The 19,586-nt window shown below is 38.3% G+C and overlaps 1 protein-coding gene across 1 annotated transcript; it reads left to right on the top strand.

Annotated features, from left to right (window-relative positions):
- The first annotated feature begins 9,569 nt into the window (after positions 1-9,569).
- On the top strand, positions 9,570-18,902 carry CIB2 (calcium and integrin binding family member 2). The gene is made up of 3 exons (XM_010147975.1): positions 9,570-9,676; positions 18,438-18,585; positions 18,682-18,902. Exons 1-3 carry the CDS (start codon positions 9,587-9,589, stop codon positions 18,900-18,902), a joined length of 459 nt encoding a protein of 152 aa, XP_010146277.1. The 5' UTR covers positions 9,570-9,586.
- Positions 18,903-19,586: the final 684 nt, after the last annotated feature.

Below are 19,586 nucleotides of genomic sequence, written 5' to 3' on the forward strand. Positions count from 1 at the left end.
TTGGAACTAGGTGGTCTTTAAGGTCCCTTCCAACCCAGACCATTCTGTGATTCTATGATTCTAGGAACTTTGGTGTATGGAAAGATGCCAGAACATACTGGTAGACAATGAGTTTGTAAGTGCCCAGAACATAATAGGAGGCAGCCATTGTGGATTTGTTAAAAGCAAATCTCTTCCTTTGAGTGGCTGCTCTTGTGGATAAGAGAAAAGAGATGTAGCATGGTAAAAAGCTTTATTTTGGTATAAGCTTTTATATATTCCTCTGTGTGTGAGTCCTTTTCTACCTGTATAAGTGCGCTAACATCTTGGCTAAGGTACTATTGAACATACTTAGAAAATTGGTAAGAATGCTAAGAAACATTGAAGGGAAGAGGGTTGCAGACACTATAAAGATTAAGTTTAGCTTTTTCAACACCACTCAATATGTTAAAGAAATTATTAAATCCAAAATCAGCAACAGGAAACGCACACAGTCACATATTAAGAACTGAGAAAAATTTGCAAGTGCAGAATGCAGTGTAACAAAAACCAGTGTGTCAAGAGGTCAGTGGATCTAAGCAAAGTGAGCATGATTTTAACAATCAAACACAACCCCTCCGCGAGACTCTTGCAAAAAAGGGACCTGTAATTCTAGATGCATTAACCTCAGCGTTGTATATAAAACAGGAGAATTCCATCGCAGTCAGCACTGTTGGGACCTCGGTAGTAATACTGTCCAATTTTGGGCATCACCATTCAAAAATAATTTGTTGTACTTGAAAACATCTGATAGAGACAAAGAAGAGTAAGAGGAAAAAAGGACATATGAAGAAAGGTTGGAAGAACCTTTACTTTATTCATAGCAATGAATCTGTTCAAGAGTAAGAGGAAAAAAGGACGTATGAAGAAAGGTTGGAAGAACACTTTATTCATAGCAATGAATCTGTTTATATAATGTATCTTTCTTGTGGTTGTAAATAGGAACAAATGGTCGAGTTGCCTCTAATACAGCAATATTTCTCTTACTCAGTGTTGTAGATCTGATTTTCTAGAAGACAAGCTTTTACTCCAGTAATAATGCTTATCTGCTAGCCAGCCCATCTGTTTCTGTTTCTCCCTGCAGACACGTATGATTTGGCAGATACCCAAGTGTTCAGCCACAGGTGTTCTTGGATGTCTGTCCTAGCCAAAAAGTACAAAAATCTAAATTTATGTTGTGTTGCTTGAGACTGACTTAAGCTAGCTAGGCAACTGCTGGGGGAATATGGCACTAAATTACCAAGCTGGGCACCATCTGAACAGTCAACAAACCTTTCTGTAGAAAATCAGTAATTCTGTTGCCTTCTCTTTCTGTTTCTTGGCATGTTTTTGATGGGTGAAAAGTGAGGTGCAGAGGGAGCCCTTCTAGCCAGTCCTGCTATATGCTGGATTTTAAATCTCAAACCTGCCTGAGAGTTAAACTAGGAAGATAAGCAGCAGTTTCCTCCAAGTGTCTGGAAAGCCTTCCTTATAAGGGAGCAAGTGCAGCAAACTGCTGGGATGCATCTCCCTGTGGAGCAAATTGCTATGGAGATGGAGGGAGGGGTTAGACACAGCTCCTGTTTTTCTAACACGTCACATCTTTCAGAAAGTTTGGGGTTCATGTGCAGAAAGGGGAAATTCCCATATTGTCCGCTTTGGGGACAAAAAGTGTCAGCCAAGAGAATAAAGTTTGAGGGAACTCTATACCCGTGGGAATCTTCCTGAATTTTGTGCAAGAAGCTACATACAGGAAGAACATATATCCTGAAGCTTCTGTTGATCATATCATTAATTATGTTTTTATTCTTACTGTTAATAATGTTTCTGTAGCCTCTGTGAATTAAAAAAAAAAAGGAAAAGTTTGTAGACAATCCCTGCATCTTCTGTATCATAAAGCTTTCCTTTATTAATATTTAAGTCACGTACCAGTTTTGGTAGGCTCAGGTGAGGACAAAATCACTCTCAGTGTTGATCTGTATGGAACCTGGAGTACTGGTGTACTGTGTCCAGTTCTGAGATCCCCAGTACGGAGAGATACGGAGTTACTGAAGAGTCTGGCAAAGGGCCACTAAGATGGTCAGGGGACTGGAGAATCTCTCACATGGGGAAAGGGTGAGAGGGCTGGCATCTGGGGGGTGCTAAGATGATAGAGCCCAGGGACAGGACAAGGGGCAGTGGGCACAAACTGAAAACATTGGAGGTTCTGTCTGAACATAATGAAGTGCTCTCTTTGGACGTGCTAGAGCACTGGACCAGGCTGCCCACAGAGGTTGTGGAGTCTCCATCCTTGGAGATACTTAAAAACTGTCTGGACATGGTCCCAGGCAACCTGTTGTAGGTGCCCCTGCTCAGCAGCGGGTTGGACCAGGTGGTCTCCAGAAGTCCCTTGCAACCTCAACCATTCTGTGATTTATTGAGTCACCAGTGGAAAAGAGGCCTGTGAGCAGGTTTTTCAGTGGTGCTTCAAGAAAGGAAAAATACTGTAAACTGCTTTTATCAATACAGTGCATCATGTAGTTCTGTGAATAGCAGTTAGATGTAGCAAAAGGCAAAACCTTCCCAAAGTATGACGAGAACTTTTACAATATACTTATTACTATATCTGCCAAAAACATTTCTCACACAGAATTGCTTTTAAATTTTACTGCAGATTGTTTAGGAACATATTTATTTAGTATTGTCTTGAATTATATTGTACTGCTTCATTTTGCATTGCAGAGATGAAAGAATATTTGACATGTTAACTAAAAGCTGGCAAGAAGGCTCATCTATCCACCTTTTCTCTTCCTCTTATGCTGCTTCTTTATAAATCTGATTTCTGTGTCCAGTTACTGTATTCTATAGATGTAACGAAAATAACTTCAACTGGAAAACATAGAAGGGACAAGGCGTATCAGTAACAGAAATGTAACAAGATTCCTTCACCTTTCAACTCTTCCATCTTGTGTTTCTCACCATTCTATGTTCTTTATCCTTCTGTGAATGTGTGGAGATTTTGTGAGTTGCAGTTCCAGTTTTGACGTTCCTGGCTGGTGCCTTCACATGTGGCACCAAGTTTCCTATCACTTTGGTTTCAGCTTCATGTGGTAGACCCCTTTCTGTAATAGACTGTTCTAAACTCTTGCAATCCTTGGAGGCAATAATTCACTAAGGAATTGCTGTAGCACAAAGATGCATCATTGTAGTGTTGCAAAAGCACTTCGTGAATGTTTGCCATACATCTAAGATGCTGAAAGAACTTTCCTTATCAATTGCAGGCAGCCCTGAAGGCTCCTCCTTCTTCATTCTCTCAGTCCCAGACTGAGTTGTAAGCCAACTTCTTGAGTGGTTTGACTTCACTGACTTCAAGAAATGGCTAAAGATAAAATTCTGTTTATAAAGTATTAACTATCACATTTAAAAATGGGTTGGTCTGTAAATTTTTGTGTGCAATTTCAGATAATATACAACAAAATTATAATCACTTTTTACTCTTTATCTACCAGTAGTTTTGCCTGCTTACTCATAAATCCTTGGACTAGAAATAAATAAACCAGTTTTCACTGGTTGATGGGTAGCTGAGTTGATTTAAACACTTCTGCTGCCTTCAGGGATAAGTCTTATTCTGCCCTTATTTAGTTGATTAATTCAACAGAAAATATATACTCCTGTTTGCTTTCCCAGACAGAACTGCTGTTGGAATGGCATCAGTTACCTCAAGGAGCCGACTGTGAAAACTTTTGTCTTTTCAAACACATCAGTTCCCTGAACCTTACTGCAGTTTCTTAAGCGTTACTGCTTATGCAGGGGAGGTGAGTGGGCAGGTGGGCTTGAAATTTCTGCAAGGGCAGATTAGCAGTTGGGTTTAGACTGGATTAAACGGATACAGAATCAAAGCCTTAATCCTTGGATATAGTACATTAAACTTAAACATCTACCAAAACCTGTGGGGGCAGGACATCATCAGTAAATTAAATTTGTAATTGGATTTGTTACTACATTCCCTCCCACTCTGATTTGTGGGAGGGAAGACACTAGTAAACACTGACAGTTTTTCTTCTCCTTCCATGCAGAGTAAATAAGGCATGCTGGTAACAAAGAGAGCACATCCAGGAATGGGAAAATGCTTTTGCATACGTCCAGAAGTTGTTTCTGAAACAAATATCACTGCAGGATCTGCAGTCATTACTACAAAGACAGTGAGACTGGTTGCAGGTCCTGGGCTTCTGAATATACATATATATGTATGTGGTAATGGCAGCCTTTCCAAACCTACATGTGTTCAGGCAGCACTGCAAAACCTTACGTTGCTCCCCTGAGAAAACAAATGTTTCTGTGAGTAGGCCAGATAGCTAAAGCAGCTCTGCATTATTTTCAGATATACTTATTGTTGAGGAGCATGCTGAGTAAAAGGACAAAAAGCCTGTCTAGGTCACAGCTGCTCCTGATGTGTTCATGTCATCCAAAGTGCCTTCTGCTTCTGTAAGAACAGAAGAAATATTAGAGCCTTTACCACAGAGGTTTGTTTATTTTCCATTGACAGTAAGTAATGTTACTGAGAGATGTGTCAGAACAGTCAGTAATCTGTACAGTGCCAGTTGGTGCAGCATTTGGGAGATGATTGCTGAGTCTGACTCACAGTACTGGTCATAGTACTTGGTCCAAGTATTGTGGTTGTATGACAAATCGATGTAGTGATTTATTGCTTAAAGGCAGGAGGATTATGGCTGTAAATAACCCTTATGTCTACTGAGGTTTACATTGAGTTAGAGAATAATTGATCAGAAATGCATCCAGTTTCCTTGGCATGAAGTACTCACCCTGTGTAATGTAGGTTACTGAAGTAAACGGAAGTGTTGCTGAAACTCATGAAAAGGGACTGTGCTTCGCTGTGATATGTGGCATTTTCAGAATCCTGTATGAGGCTGAGCCAGCTCTGTTACTTTTCTGCCTGTTTTCTACAAAAGCTGGTCATTTGAGAGACTGGCAATCCAGGGCTTGGTTTATCATAAAGCAGTGCACGGTGTTCCTGAAGCACTTTCCAGCATAAAGCACTTTCAATATGAAAAGGTGTTACGACCTTTTTTTACTGTTCGGTTGGTTGGTTTTGTTTGTTTGTTTTATTACAAAGGATAATGGAGCTTGTGCAACATACTGTATGTTGGTATTGGAACCTAAGCTAGAGAAATCTTAGGGCCTTTTTCATTGTGATATTAGCTAATCATGCCATGTTATAAGCCTGTCACTAATAGGGTTGTGGGATCCTTGCAGATGAACGCGTATGAAAGACTATATTTTATTGCGGTAATTTAGTTTGCAGGACTTGGATCATAGCCACTTCCTACAGACTCATTTGGATGCTGTAGTGTGAAATCCACTCAGGTGGAAAGCTCTTACACCTACAGAGCTTTCTGTGATTTGGTGAATTAATGGAAGTTAGTGGGAGGAGAACAGGATAGCAGAGCTGTCTACAAATCTGCTGTTAATTAGTTGCACATTGCTATGTCCATCACCTGCCTTCCAGCTAATTGTAGTGGAGTCCTACTGAGCCTGAGGCAGTGTGCTGGAAGGCTCTCTTCGTTACTAGTGCCTGGCAACTCCTGCTCATCTTCACAGATAAAATAAAGACTTTAGATGGGTGGACTGGGAACATATTATCTAAGGGATTGCTATAAAAATACATACTGTCTGGACTGTGAATGTTTCTGAATAAAACACAGGTGTGGAAACTGCAGGTATCAACATGCATAGGTAGGGACGTATATATGTGACAGTAAAGCTGTTTGGCATGTGTTTTCTCACTTTGGTTGATTTTCCCCATCTCTCATCTCTGGGCACGCTAGGGTAGTATAATTTTTCTTGAAGGAATTGCAAAAATTAAATGTCTGAAGTAATAGGAAAAGCACAAGAGAGAATGCATCAGTCTTGGGTGCTTGTGCTCACCACGGTGCCATCAGGTGGACACAGTGTATTCTTTACAGTTAGTGTAGGTGCCTTGTCCACAATGTAATAGGAGTGCTTTTGTTGGCCTAATGCTAGGAGATACAAATTGGTTGGTATCTGTGGGACAAGAAAGGAAGGTCTAAGATCTAATACAAAACCTAACTGCTCTGATAAGTGCCTTGCAATTAAGAGCCCAATACCTTTCAGCTGAAAAACCAGATTCTTCTATCAGCTGCTGGAGAGTTGGGATTAATTTCAGTACAAATAGGTTTGGGTTTTTTTTTTTTAATTTATGTGGACAAGTTGATGAATTCTGTGGGCAAGAAATGATGGGTTTATTTTGCAGTGATATTTGTGCTGAGACAAATACCAGCACACAGCTGGTAAGAGCTGTGGCTGTGCCCTCTCCTTGGTCTCTCTCATCATTGAAATAAGGTTGCTGCTTCACAGCAGGTGGCAGCTGGGACACAGCAATGTGACCTGTCATGTGCCTTATGGGGGGATTTCTTTTCTTTTAAAAATACTGCTTGCTCTGTAGATACTGTTTCAAAATTTCTTAATTTGGTGAGCATCATAAGAAGCTTTAGTATTTCTACCGAAATAGTACTGAGTACCAGATCACTGTGGGTCACGGTGATAACAGCAAAGTGCTTCTTTATGTACCTGTAATAAGTAAATGTCATTGGTTGTCTTAATATTCAGTCTGTATTGTAGCACTGTGTTATTCATAGTACTAAAGTAACTTTAAATTCACACTGTTGTGGCTGTTTCTTTTGTTACCATTATCAGGTGTTTGTTTATTCTTGGGATATGATTTTGTTTCAGTAACAGATACTTTCATTTAACAGAACATTTTTAGACTTCTGTCAGGTTTGTTCCCAGTAGAAATTGACCCAGCTATTATTTATTTTATTTTTTTACAAACAAGATGCTTGTTCAGAGTTTTTTACTGAAAGCTAAGAAAAATTCCAAACCTAGCATTTTAGATTAATATAACAAGCATGGTAATCTATGAAACACCCATCACTTTGTTCCTTTCTCTTCCATGTCTTCTCAAAGACATTATGTATAACTCCTTCAAGATGCCAAACTCAGAGTCTGTATTCACAGTCCTGTTGGAGTAGAGAGAGCAAAGACAGAAAAGTCTAATACTAGAGAAAGTAGAGAAGAAAATCTTGGCAGTTAAAATAAGAAGGCATTGCCAGCTAGTGTTTTGAAAGGTTGCCCGCAATGGTCAAGCCATTCCAATGAGGAATGCCTTATTTTCATGAAGACTAGAACACCATTTCAGTATTCTATCTTAAAAAAAAAAACCAAACAAACAAACAATAGATGAAGATTTGATTTGGAAGGTTTGCTTTCCTTTAACTGCTTTTAAGCTGGTTTTTTCCATTGCGTTTAGGGGCATCTTTGTGGCTGCTGTTTACAAAAGAAAAATAAGTTGCTGGAGTGGGAAATGGCTATTGCATCTTGAATTACACAGTATTTATGAAATGTCAGGGTGAGCTGTGGTAAGCAGCTGAAATATGCTTAGATCAGTGGATATTTAATTTCCTTTATGGCACAATATATTGCTTTGCAGTGTAAAGACACTAGTTTCCTAAGATCCAGAAAAAACAAGTTCCTATGATTCATTTCATGTGTTCTTTCTGATACATCATGATCATGACCAAAAGGTGCGGAGGACAGAAGTGTATTTTTTCCTGGTTTTTGAAATTTGTTACCCACATTAAGTGATACATCATGACCAAAAGGTGCTGAGGACAGAGCTGTATTTTTTCCTGCTTTTTGAAATTTGTTACCCACATTAATCTGAAATGGTTCAGGTGCTTGTAGGGCTGACTGAGGGGTTCTGAAGCCAAAGCTGGAAAGATGAAGGAGTTGGTGAGGCATTACTTCCTGTATTACTGGTTTGTTTATGTTTGCTGTTTAAAACCTGTTAATATCTATTTGTAATTGTTATTATACCTAGTAAGCAGGCAGGATTGTTTTGTTAAGGTGAAACTAAGTCACACAAAATAGTAGATACACCTTTTTAATATAGATAAGTAGTACATGTGACCTAATGAGAGACCAGAATAATCTGTGTTAGTACATAATACATGGCAAAATGACCACTTTCTGCCCTAAACAGTTTATGAAATAGGTGTGAGACAAAATTTTTACATATGATAAAAATTTTATAGTACCTGACATTTTCTAAGTTTTCTGTGAACAGCAACTGCATAATCTTCTTCCTATTCTTCTTACATACGTGGTATTTCATAGAGGACTGGAAAGCCATACGTGCATGCTAAATACATTGATCACAGGCTAATCTGTGAGCACTAGGGTACAGGTGTTCCCTCTCCAACCTTTCTCTGCTGTTAGACAGACTTGTATTCTAGATACTTGTCCACTAGAATGAGATCTCACTAGAACCAATACAGTCAGAAAATCAGTAGACTCGATCTCTCTAATATATTAATTGCTTCTAGGCAGATAATGTTCTACTTACCAGGCAATTTCTGTTTGTAGTTTGTTTGAGAACTCAAAATTTGAGGTCTAATGGTGAGTTTGAATTGGATACCCATTTTACTTGACGTGTTTCTATTCCTAGTTTGAGCATCCCAGTGAGAATAAATGTGTTAAGATAGTTTTAAAATTATCATTAATTTAATTTGGTGTTTTCTTTACACGTAGATGTTTTCTCTTGGCTTTTGGGCTCTGCTTTTGTCCTCATTCACTGGAGTATTTGGAGACAGCAAATAAAGGCTGAGATTAACACTTGTTAAATTAATTCAATTAACAACTGGAAGTAACTTTGTGGAAACATTTGTGCAGTCTTTGCCTAGGTTGTGTGTGAGACTGAGATAGTTTTTGTAATTTACTTGTATTCAGCTTCTAAACCTTTAGAAACATCTGTGTGTTTCATGGCCTTTGAATCTTTCCAGCTCCCTTACCAAAACTATCACACAGTACTGTTAGCATGATAAGCAAGCTTTAGAAAGTGAAACTGGGTTTATGAATGTTTGACTTTCATCTCTCAGGAAAAATACTTGTTTATTGCCTTTAAAATATACTGGTTTGATGAATAAGCTGAGCCAAGAAAGAAAGAAAACTATGTGAAATGGAATGAAGTGGAAATGATCTGTGTGCTGGTGCCAGCCAGTGATAGAAATGTAAGACTCAATCTGCTGTGTTAGTGAGGCACACATCGGAAAAGGGCTTTTTTATCACAGAAGTAAGGTCTCCCAAGGGTTCTGTTGTTTATACCATCATAGCTGTTTGTTGTTCGGCTTGTTAGATTCTTTGAGCTGTTAAACGACTTTTTCTCACATAGTGCAGATCAACCACTAATCTGAACTGAGATGTGATCATTGGTCCAGGCCTACTTCTGTGCATGTACCTATATGGGGCTTAAATGTTGTATGCAGGTGATATGAAACACTGCTTTGTTACGTTAGCGCTAGTAGCAGTCATGCTGGATACCACGTCAAATCCCTCTTCCTTTTTTTTCTAAAAGATGGGAATTTGGTGGATTCAGACTTCTGCACTAAAAATGATACAGAGCTGCAAGACAAATTCTTGTCTGACTACTGTATGAATGTAATTGGTTATTTAAAGTTGGTTATTGGCTGTTTTTTTTCTGCTTGTTCACAGGTTGCATGGCCGATACCATGAAATGGCACCAAACGTTGTGCCCATGGACTACACAAAGGACCCAGATGTTAAACTACCTATGCAGCTTATAATAAACATGCCTGAGCTAAAGGTATCACTTCTGACTGTTTACAGACTGTATCTTCTTAAGTCATGTAGCTCATCTGCTAGAGCTTTTGCCAAGTAAATTTGATATCCTGAAGCAGTGTGGCATCCTGAAGTCTTCCCCTTGCTGTTACTGTTCAAGGGCAAAGCCAGCCCCTGAAACTGGAAAATATTTAGGTGGATGTCTTCCTTGCAGAGGTAGTTGGGGGATGGATGTTGAAGGAAATGAGTAGGAAAAAATGAACTTTAGGAATCTTTCCACTTTGTCTATTTTAGTCCCTTAGAAGCCAGTGGGATCTCTGTGTGAAGAGCTGGTTACAAATCATAAATTCTCAATGTGGTGTTAGGAAATTTGTCAGAGGTGTGCAGAACATTGCTCATCGAAAGTAAAGATTTTCCACATTTTTTCTCAGCTGCAAGAGCACAAAAATTGCTATTTTTCTTAATTATCAGGAGTTTTTATTTTTCATGGAGGGGAGAGACAGTCCAATTAACTACATGTGAGAGAAGTAGTAGGCATAAAGCAATCAGCTGAAAAAAATTGGGATAATATCTGCTTTTATTATTTTATCAGTTCAACAATTTGAATATAATTTTATCAGGATAAGTATGGATTTTTAGCATTTATTTTTTAAGCAGTTAATTAAATTATGTTGTCTTTCATCTTGTGGTCTCTTTCTTTTTCACATACGCACATTAGTTGACATCTTTAAATTACTGTCGTGGAAATGGCTCTTTGTTCACTGTGACAGTTGCATGAAGTGTTATTAAGCTTTTTAAGAGCAGTGCCATAAACAACTTGTAATTGATGGCATTCCACTTGATTTTAAGGATTTAGAAGTTCTTCTTTAGTGTTGTAAGATATCAAATATTTGGAAAAAAAGTGCAAGCATAAGCAGTGCTTTAGAAATTCAGTTGGGGAGGAGGCTAAGTCAACATAAAGTGAGAGACATCTGAATTAGATTTCAAGTTGAAGTTCACAGAACTTGTTCATTTAGTACCACTATTAATGCATGTTTGATGCTTGGACAATACCATTTATTGAACAAGAAACACATTTCACTCTAAAGGATGTTTCTTTAGGAGGAGGGAGGGAGCAAGTGGCTGTGTGGTACTTGGTTGCTGGCTAGGGTTAAACCACAACAGATTTCTAACTTGATTATCTAAAATGAGATTTACAGTATAATTAGGCATCAAAATAGTAGCCTGCGAGAAGTTGCTAGCACAAGCAGACCCAATTAGGCCCTTAGGCAGTATTATGAAGTATAGTGTTAAATTACTCGATGGAGCTAAAAGTTAGGAGTTGGAATGCTTGCTCTAAGTCTTTTTTGCCCTACCCCTGAGATCATGGGAACAGATTAATGATACCAACAGGTGGATAGGGAACAATTATGCACTGCTTTTTACAAGGACAAGGAAGTATTGCATGAAATTACAGACAGACAGCTGACATAACATGAGAATATATCAAGGAATTAATTGCCACAAGACATTTTGGCAAAGGCAGCATTAGTCTTCAAAAACTATTTAAGTGCTTTTACAGAGCAGAATTTCACAGATTGTTATTATGATCTGGGTGTAATATCTAGCTCAGAAAGCCCCTGAAATGCTTATTGCGCTACTCTTAGAATATACTGTGGGAAGGATCACTGGGTATATCACCCTCTTTTTATAAAATTCTTGCCTTATCTGCTATTGGTTCCAGTTAGAGTTAGGCTGGTGGGCTGGATGGACTGATATTTATGACAGTTCCCATATTATACTTTTTTTCCCTCCTTAAAAGCAATCTCTACATCTGTTGGATTTATTCTTAATGCCCCACTGAGATTTGTCTGAGGTGATTTAATTAAGGACCTGCTTTTAGCAGTTACTTAGAGCCAGTCATTTGAAACTTACCAGCTAGTACAAAAGGAAGAAGATTCTTTGTCTTGAAATAGGAATATTTGCCTTACTGAAGTGCTGTCATGTTCGGTGGACAGCTGTATATAAAAATGCAAATCAGTGTTACATGGAATACAATACAAAAAATTACTAATGGTCTTACTTACTGAGTATAAACTAATCAGTTTTCTTAGTAGCTGGCAGGATGAAACAGCATGGGCTTCACAAAATTAGAATACATGGTAGCATCTTGACGGATTCTGATGGTTTTCAGCCTTCTTCTGTTTTTGCTTATGCATAAATATTGAATCCTTATCTTTGTGATAAAATGTATCATCCTTAAGGGTTTTTGATTCATTCATCCATTACTGCAAGTAGGTTTATATCTCTTTAACATGTCTGCAGCTCATTCACCACTCTGGCATCTTACGTGCTTGCACTGGCGCTTCTGGTATGGGCAATCAGTATTCTGTAAGTTTTGTGTTATTATCTCTAGGATCTTGGTAGTCCAGTATGACATTCTCTGGTTTGGTTATGTGACTCTCAAGAGTTTAACTGCCAGAGGGCTGATAGTTGCTTTCTGAAAAATCAAGGCTAAGTTCAGAAAAGAAAGCGAGAAACCGTAATCACACACATTATTTGTGGCTTCAGTGATACAGGATTGAACTCTGAAGGAACAGCTCATTCTATGAAAACCTTAGAGATGGGAAACTATTGTATTTACAAGACAGCCTGGTACTTAGGCTGAGATATAAACCAGAAATTTTATACTGGCCTGTGATTAGATTTTGAGCTACAGAAGCACATCTCACTACCTTAGCAAACTTAGGTGGTAATGATAATAGACTTCCTAATAGACTTCCGTGAGTAAAGTGGACCATAATCTATCTTCTTGCACCACATAAAGTCTGTGAGGCTTTCTGGCCCTGCTTTAGAAGATGTCTCCAGGGTAATGCAACTTGATTTTATGAAAGTAGCAGGACAAAATTCAGTGTCAAATTTTATAATTCTCTTCCAAGTCTCATAAGGCTGTGGAAGAACCTGAGAAATACTGCTGTCAAACTACTCATTTTTATTTCAGGATTTCTCGTGGTTCAGAGAGAAAGTGCTTTCAGTAGCTAGTGAGCTTGTTTCCAGAAAAATATCAGTTAGAGGAGACTAGCTCTTCCTCCGTAACTCTTTCAGAACATTGATACTAAAGGATATTAAAATGCTATGTAGGACCTCAGTTATAAACTGGCTTCAAGCCTGGTCATGGAGCATTTTGTGTTTTCCTGTGGAGATGGTGGGGATGGGGAGAGAGTCTTTCCCCTAGAGTTCATTTTCCAGGCAATCTGGGTAGTAACTCCAGCTCATACGCTAAGAAAAAAATATCTTTAACCTTTGCAACTTGACCAGACTGCTAAATAAATCGTTATGGTGTTTTCTTTCATCAGTAAATTTTCATCAAGGTGAAGACAAAGCCAACATTTAAATCTTAAAATAGAAATAAATGAACTAAATGTCTATTGAATTGTAATAAAATTAGTGATAATTTCAATGCACCTGGCTTTTTTCATATACACATTATATTTCTAGTTACTGGCAATCTTGAGCTCAATACCACCGCAGATTCTGACAAATGGATAGAATCAATAATGTACTTTTCTAAATTAGATTCTGCTACTATAAAGAAAGATCTTTACCTCACACATTAATGTTATGACCTAGGATTTTTATATTTTAAAGAAAAAAAAGTGCTGATGGTCACTCACTTTAATTGGTAATGAATTATTCACTAACTCATGATTCTTAGAAGTTGAAAGTCAGGACAAGAAATAAATAAATAAAGAAGGGGCAGATACTTTAAGTTGATTAGGTCTACCATTACACTGAAGTTAACAGAGCTAGTTTACTACTTCTCTTTCATTGCAGTCTCTGTTCTCTAATTTTGACAATCTTGGTTACACAGGCAGCAGTCTAATAAATGAATTCAGGACATATGAGCACCTGTGACATTGCAGCAATTAATATTGCAGAATTCTAGCAATGATGCGGGCTGTTCAGCATGCGACCGTGTAGAAAGCCAAAGTGCTTCAATTTCAGGACAAAAATTCAGAATTCACTCGCAGGATGCTTGTCATTTCCACAGAGCTGGATGTGGGACTGTAACCTGCTGACGGAGACCACGTATATTCTGTAGAAGTGGGTGGATGGCCATGTTCTTTGTGATACATACCTCCCTAGTTGTCAGAATCTTCAAATTGCTGGAGGGCCTGTCTCTGGTTATTGTTATTGTAGAGCAATCCTTCTGTCAGGAGTTGCTCGTAAAAGGACTTCCTGGAGGGGAACCATTTTTGTTTCATTCACATTACAGTCTGTTGCTTTCTTTTTTTGGCTCAGGCAGTAACTTTATTGATCCTCGCAGGCCTTGTCATTAGCAACAGTGGCAAGTCAGGTAGTCATAAATCCACACACTACTGAAACGGAATGAGCAGCAGACACAGGAATCACTCAGGAGAAAGAAAGGACATGCTGGGAACAGTGAGTCAATCACACATTGCATAACCAGTGTTAGCACCCTATTTTTGTTAAGTTTAAACATGAATGCATGTGAGTTGCTTCAAAATAAAGTGAAAACACAATTTTAAGACGATGGAATTTTAGAATTAGTGTCAGTGAGTCCTCAGTTTCAAAGCCTTCCGTGTAATGGGCAATGAGAGAGCAGGTTGATACTCTTCCCAAGCCCCCACTCCTGCTCTGGCCAGTCCTTACCTGCAGCTCATCCCAACTTCCTTGTCTCTGCATCCTCTTGGTTGTTTCTAGCTATGATGGGATGTTTTACCCCTTTCAGACCACTCTTCTTGCTTCTCTGAAGCTCCTTTTTAACTGTGTGTCTCAATCAACTGTATGCTCTCCAAATGCAATAAGTAAGGGCCATTTTCTCACCAGTCAACTCCAAATCTGTACCTTCTTGATGGTCTTTACCAGTATTGTCTGAATTTCCTGCTACAGTTAGTGAATCAGTTTTTATTGAAATGCCATATATTCCCATGATATGCTACTATGTTCTGTAATATTTAAGTAATTCCATATACAACCAGAATCTTTGGTTATTTGGCTGTCATGACCATACTGCGGCCTTCAGGAAAGAAGTAAGCTCATTGCTGAACTGTCTAAGGTTTCTGCTTTCTGACAGAATAACATGATCATTTTTTAAAGATTATTAGTTTAGCTGTATCTTAGCCTTGGTTTATGCAGGGCTTTCTTAATCAGTGCCCTGTAGGCACTGCAGAGAAGTTTGATGACATGAATATAATCATCTACACATGGGAAAAAAAAAAAAGATTTTGAGGAAGGAAAGGAAAAAAGAAAAACAACAAAGAAGTGTGCTTTTATCTGCTCCAGGGACAATTTGCTGTTGCGCTTACGATGCTTCCCTTCCAAAGCATTAGCCACTCCTATGGAGGTATGTTAATGAATAATTTAGCCTTTTTTATATTTGTTTGGTAAGAGTTAATTTCTACTTTTTTTAGGAACAACTCCTGAAATTTGAGAAAGCTTATCTTCTGATCAGTTCTGCACAAGTCTGGATTAAAACATCCAAAGTGGTTCTGGCTTTCACTAGGCTGCAAAGCAGACTGCTTTGTGCATTTAAATATCTTCCCTAATGTCAGTAGGGTCCTATGTCCAAACAAATGAGAAAATGATCATCCTGTTTCTGTGGATATAAAACTGAGAAGCATTTTGTAATGATTGTCCAGCCTCTCCAGCTTAGTTATCATGACCTGCCTTGCAATTTTACTTCCAACCTTGTATTTCCAAAATGCAGTCAGCTTGTGAGAATAGGATACAGTCCTTTAAATTAATTCATCAAGCTGCAAAACAGATAGGGCAAAAGGACAACACAGTGCTTTCCTAGAGCCTGTGATGGAAATGAGAGGATAGGGGAAAATAACAAGTGACTTGGTAAGACTCAGTTGCAACCCCAGGAATAAACCCTATACAGTTATGATTTATTGTATGGTGTTCTGTGTGTTGGAATAGATGCCACATGACAAAAATGTATAGAAGCACAATTAACTGAGTAGAAAAAGTGATTGTTAATAAAATGGATGGGCATTTGGGAGGATTATCTCAAGCCACTACAGCAGCATCAATCCGTAGAACAGCAGTTTTAGCTGTAACAATTCTTTATCATTTGTCTCCCCTCTCATTTTTATTGTGAGACAACAGAAAAAGCTTTTTAACAAGACAAATGTAAGTTTCTAGTTTTAAAAGGATTCTTTTTTAAACAATTAGTGCTGAAGGGAAAACAATCTAGGAAGGAACAGTATCATTTCCCCCTTTACTCCCTTCCCCCATGGCTTTTCCTTTAAATATGATGGAATCCTAATCTCTGCTCTTTAGAGTAGAGGTAATGAAATTACAGAAAGGATGTGAAAAGTATCTGTGGAGGTAAGCTAATACTTTCCATTGTGTATACCACAGATATACTGCCTGAAGACACATAATATGAGAAAGTTAAAGAAGTCAATATGAGGAAAGATTTTATTTTTCATTTAGGTTTTAGAGATCCATTTGGCAAAGAGTTACTTAAGAAGTATGCTTAGATCCATTTAATTCATTGTTAACTCATCTGTATTTTCAAGATCTCTGACGGGCCAAATAGATAATTCTTCTTCAGCAGCTGCAGTATACATACTCAGAAGGAGCATGCCTGGCATTTCTAATGCAGAAAGTCCTGGGTTTGATATTCACTACTGATAGGGATATTTCCATCTGTGTACTCCCTGTTTGTTACCCAGTGCTGCCTCTAAGATGTCAGTTTGCAACTGTTGCTGTGACACCCAGCTCTGATGAGGTTTGTCCCGAAGAAAGCAATATATTATTCTGGAAATAAAAAAAGATAATTTTTCTAACATGTTTTCTGATCCACTCTGATATTTAGCATTCTCTAATATTAAACATTTCACACACCCCATTTTTTAATGTGTTTTTAGGAAGAAAGTGGGCCTTTTTCATACATTTCAGCCCAACTGAATCTTTGGCTTATTAATAAACTGACAATTTGAAACAATAGAATCATTTGTTTTCCACTGAGCATCTGTATGTATATTCATAACACAGACAGGCATATTTCCAAGCACTCAAGTCAGATACTTTAGCCTTAGCAGTACCCACAGATGTACATCTGCTACAACTCCTCTACACATCATGCATGGGATCATTGTGTATCCTTTTAACAATGACTTTCACTCAACCATCGGGCTAATTCTGGGGTGTTGTTTTTCATTCTGAGACTCTTGAGAGATGTGACCCTGCTGCTTCTTTGAGCCTGTTGTTTTTTTGTTTTCAGGAGTCCTTTTTTTTAGTCTATTCAATTTTTTATTTTTATTTGGCCTAGTTTTGTCATCTTCTGAACATTGAGCTAAGCCTTACATATTGAGCTCAGAGCACAGTGAGCTCTTTAATCTCCTACCCTCTGAAATCTGTAGGCATGCTTTCTATTGTGGAATTACTTCAGCATCGAACCTTGCAGGAGAGTTTGAATTTAGTATTGACCACCATAATGGGCTGTCATTTGAGCCTACGGCTCTGTGGCCCTTATTTCACCTATCTATTAAAAAAGCCAGAAAGACTGGAAGAATCTTGGCATTTAGTAGTGCTAAAATCTCTGGTCAAGTTTACTTTTTGAATTTTGAATCTTGATTATCTCAGGGAATTACACTTCAAATGTCTCCTCAGATCTTGCTCATCCTCAGAAGATTCACACACACACTTATATGGTTTGTCAGTAGACGAGTATTTGCCTTTTGGCAAACTCCAACTAATTTCTACCATGAAAGTAGTCCTAGAGTGCAAACTGCAAGACCCCGAGACATCTCATTAGATGTGTCCGGAGTGTTTTGTTATCATTAAACAGAAGCCTCCTGATAGAATCAGGTATACTCTCTGAGGATGTGAACAGCCAGTATAGCTTCTATGAAAAAGTATCTCAAGGTTCCACCTGGGATGGCCACTGAAATCTGTTCTTTAATTTGCCAGGTGACATGACTCGTATGTAGGTGTGGTATAGCCTTGATCAATCCATGCCTTGTACCCAAATGTCTGACTGCTTCTCTGTACCTGCATCTCGGAACTGGAGGGGGTCATCCCCAAGTGTGAACCTACACATTGACCAATCACCTGAAGAAAAAAGGAAGGCTGCTTTCCAGGAACTGCATGCTCTTAGAAATCACAGAATCAGAGTCACACCTCCTTTCTCTTCGAGAAATTAAGCTTTTGCATGTTATGCTTGTCTTTAACAAGAACCTTGAGAACTTTTTCAGTATGTAAGACTATTACAGATTGTATCTTAAATGTTATCTCTGTGTGGGTGACGAATTTCATTATGTTTCCATGTTCCCTGTGATTTCAGTTGAACATCTTTATCTTCAGTTCTTGTTGTGAGCTGCTGCACACCATTTCACAGTTGTTAAATTTCACTTCAGAGGCAGCTGCATACTAGTAGTAAGTAGTAACCGTAACCCTCCTGACTGGCTCAGTCTGACACCCTGTCGGGAACCTGCTACCTGCAAATGATCTTCACACACTCAGTACCTTTACCCTAACATCTGCAAAGTGTTCTACACAGGAGAAACAAGATGAGCACTAGTTTAGAGAGAATGAGTAACAGTGGAGCTGAGAAAATCTGGATGAGAAGTGCTACTGTGCAGCAGCATGTTCTGCTAACACTTTCTGGTAAAGCATGCACATGTAAATTTTTAGATGTATTTTGGAAGAAAAAAAGTTGTCTTCAAAGAGTCAACAATGGATTTAAATACTCATAATTATTAACAGGGAGCCTGCAGATATTTTTTTATATTCCAGATACTAAAATATGTGTGTATATATGTTTTTCACAGGAGAATCCCTTCAAGGAAAGGATTGTGGAATCATTCTCAGAAGATGGAGAGGGGAGCCTCAGCTTCAATGATTTTGTGGATATGTTCTCTGTGCTCAGTGAAATGGCTCCCAGAGAGCTTAAAGCAATCTATGCCTTTAAGATCTATGGTACTGTATTGGGGTGCTTTCGCATGCCTTTTTTGTTTGAGGTAAATGACTATGAGTGTTGTTGGTCATCTTTTCTTTGGTTCTTTTATTGTTTAGATTTTAACACAGATAACTTCATTTGTAAATCAGACTTGGAAAAAACCCTCAATAAGCTGACCCGAGAAGAGCTAACAGCAGAAGAAATCACTCTAGTTTGTGAGAAAGTGATAGAAGAAGCTGACATGGATGGTGATGGGAAACTAGGATTCGCAGATTTTGAAAACATGATTTCCAAAGCACCAGACTTCCTCAGGTATTGTTTTAAGAAAAAAGGGTAGTCTCTTGCATATTTTCAGGGTTTTTTATGATATCACTGTGTAGTGTAACACAAGAAATGTCAGACATAAGTACTTTACTGGAGAGCGAACTAGAGGATGTCTTCTTACCCTAACTCAGTTTACTTTTCTAGAGCATATACCAACTCTCTCCTAACTTGAAGACTAAGAGCTCAATGACTTTAAATTATTTCCCCTTTTTTTCCTGTAGGTTTGTGTGTTTTTTTCAGGAAATCATTTTGATCTGTTATAAGCTCAATTTCATATTGTTCTCAAGCCTATAGCAAGGATCCATGCTGACTGAATAGGAATGTGTGTAAATATTGCATCCATGTCACAAATATACATGGAACTGCATTGATCTTTTGTGCTGAGGAGGTGAGAGCTAGAGGACATTCCAGTGGTACAGTTCATGCAGGTAGCAGAAAATTAATTAAAATAATGAATTACTGCAGTCCTTCCTTGATCCACTGTTGATCAGGGCTTTTTTTATAACTGATATTTTATATTTTTGTTGTGGATATTCTTCCTAATAATCTGTACATAAACCCCAGCTGTCTTGAGACAGGTTTTCTTGCATGTTTCTTATTTAAAGAGACCTTTTCAAAAGGTCAATGACTTCTTATTTTTACATACTAATAAAACACTCTACATAGATATGTGAGCAGCAGCCTCACAGTCACAAAC

This window comes from Eurypyga helias, unplaced genomic scaffold, assembly GCF_000690775.1.
Source record: "Eurypyga helias isolate BGI_N326 unplaced genomic scaffold, ASM69077v1 scaffold513, whole genome shotgun sequence".
NCBI lineage: Eukaryota > Metazoa > Chordata > Aves > Eurypygiformes > Eurypygidae > Eurypyga > Eurypyga helias.

Coding starts and splice junctions, on each gene's coding strand:
- CIB2 (XM_010147975.1), top strand. CDS start 9,587: ATGGCACCAAACGTTGTGCCCATGGACTACACAAAGGACCCAGATGTT. Junction 9,677..18,437: donor TAAACATGCCTGAGCTAAAG/GTATCACTTCTG, acceptor TGTTTTTCACAG/GAGAATCCCTTCAAGGAAAG. Junction 18,586..18,681: donor CTATGCCTTTAAGATCTATG/GTACTGTATTGG, acceptor TTTATTGTTTAG/ATTTTAACACAGATAACTTC.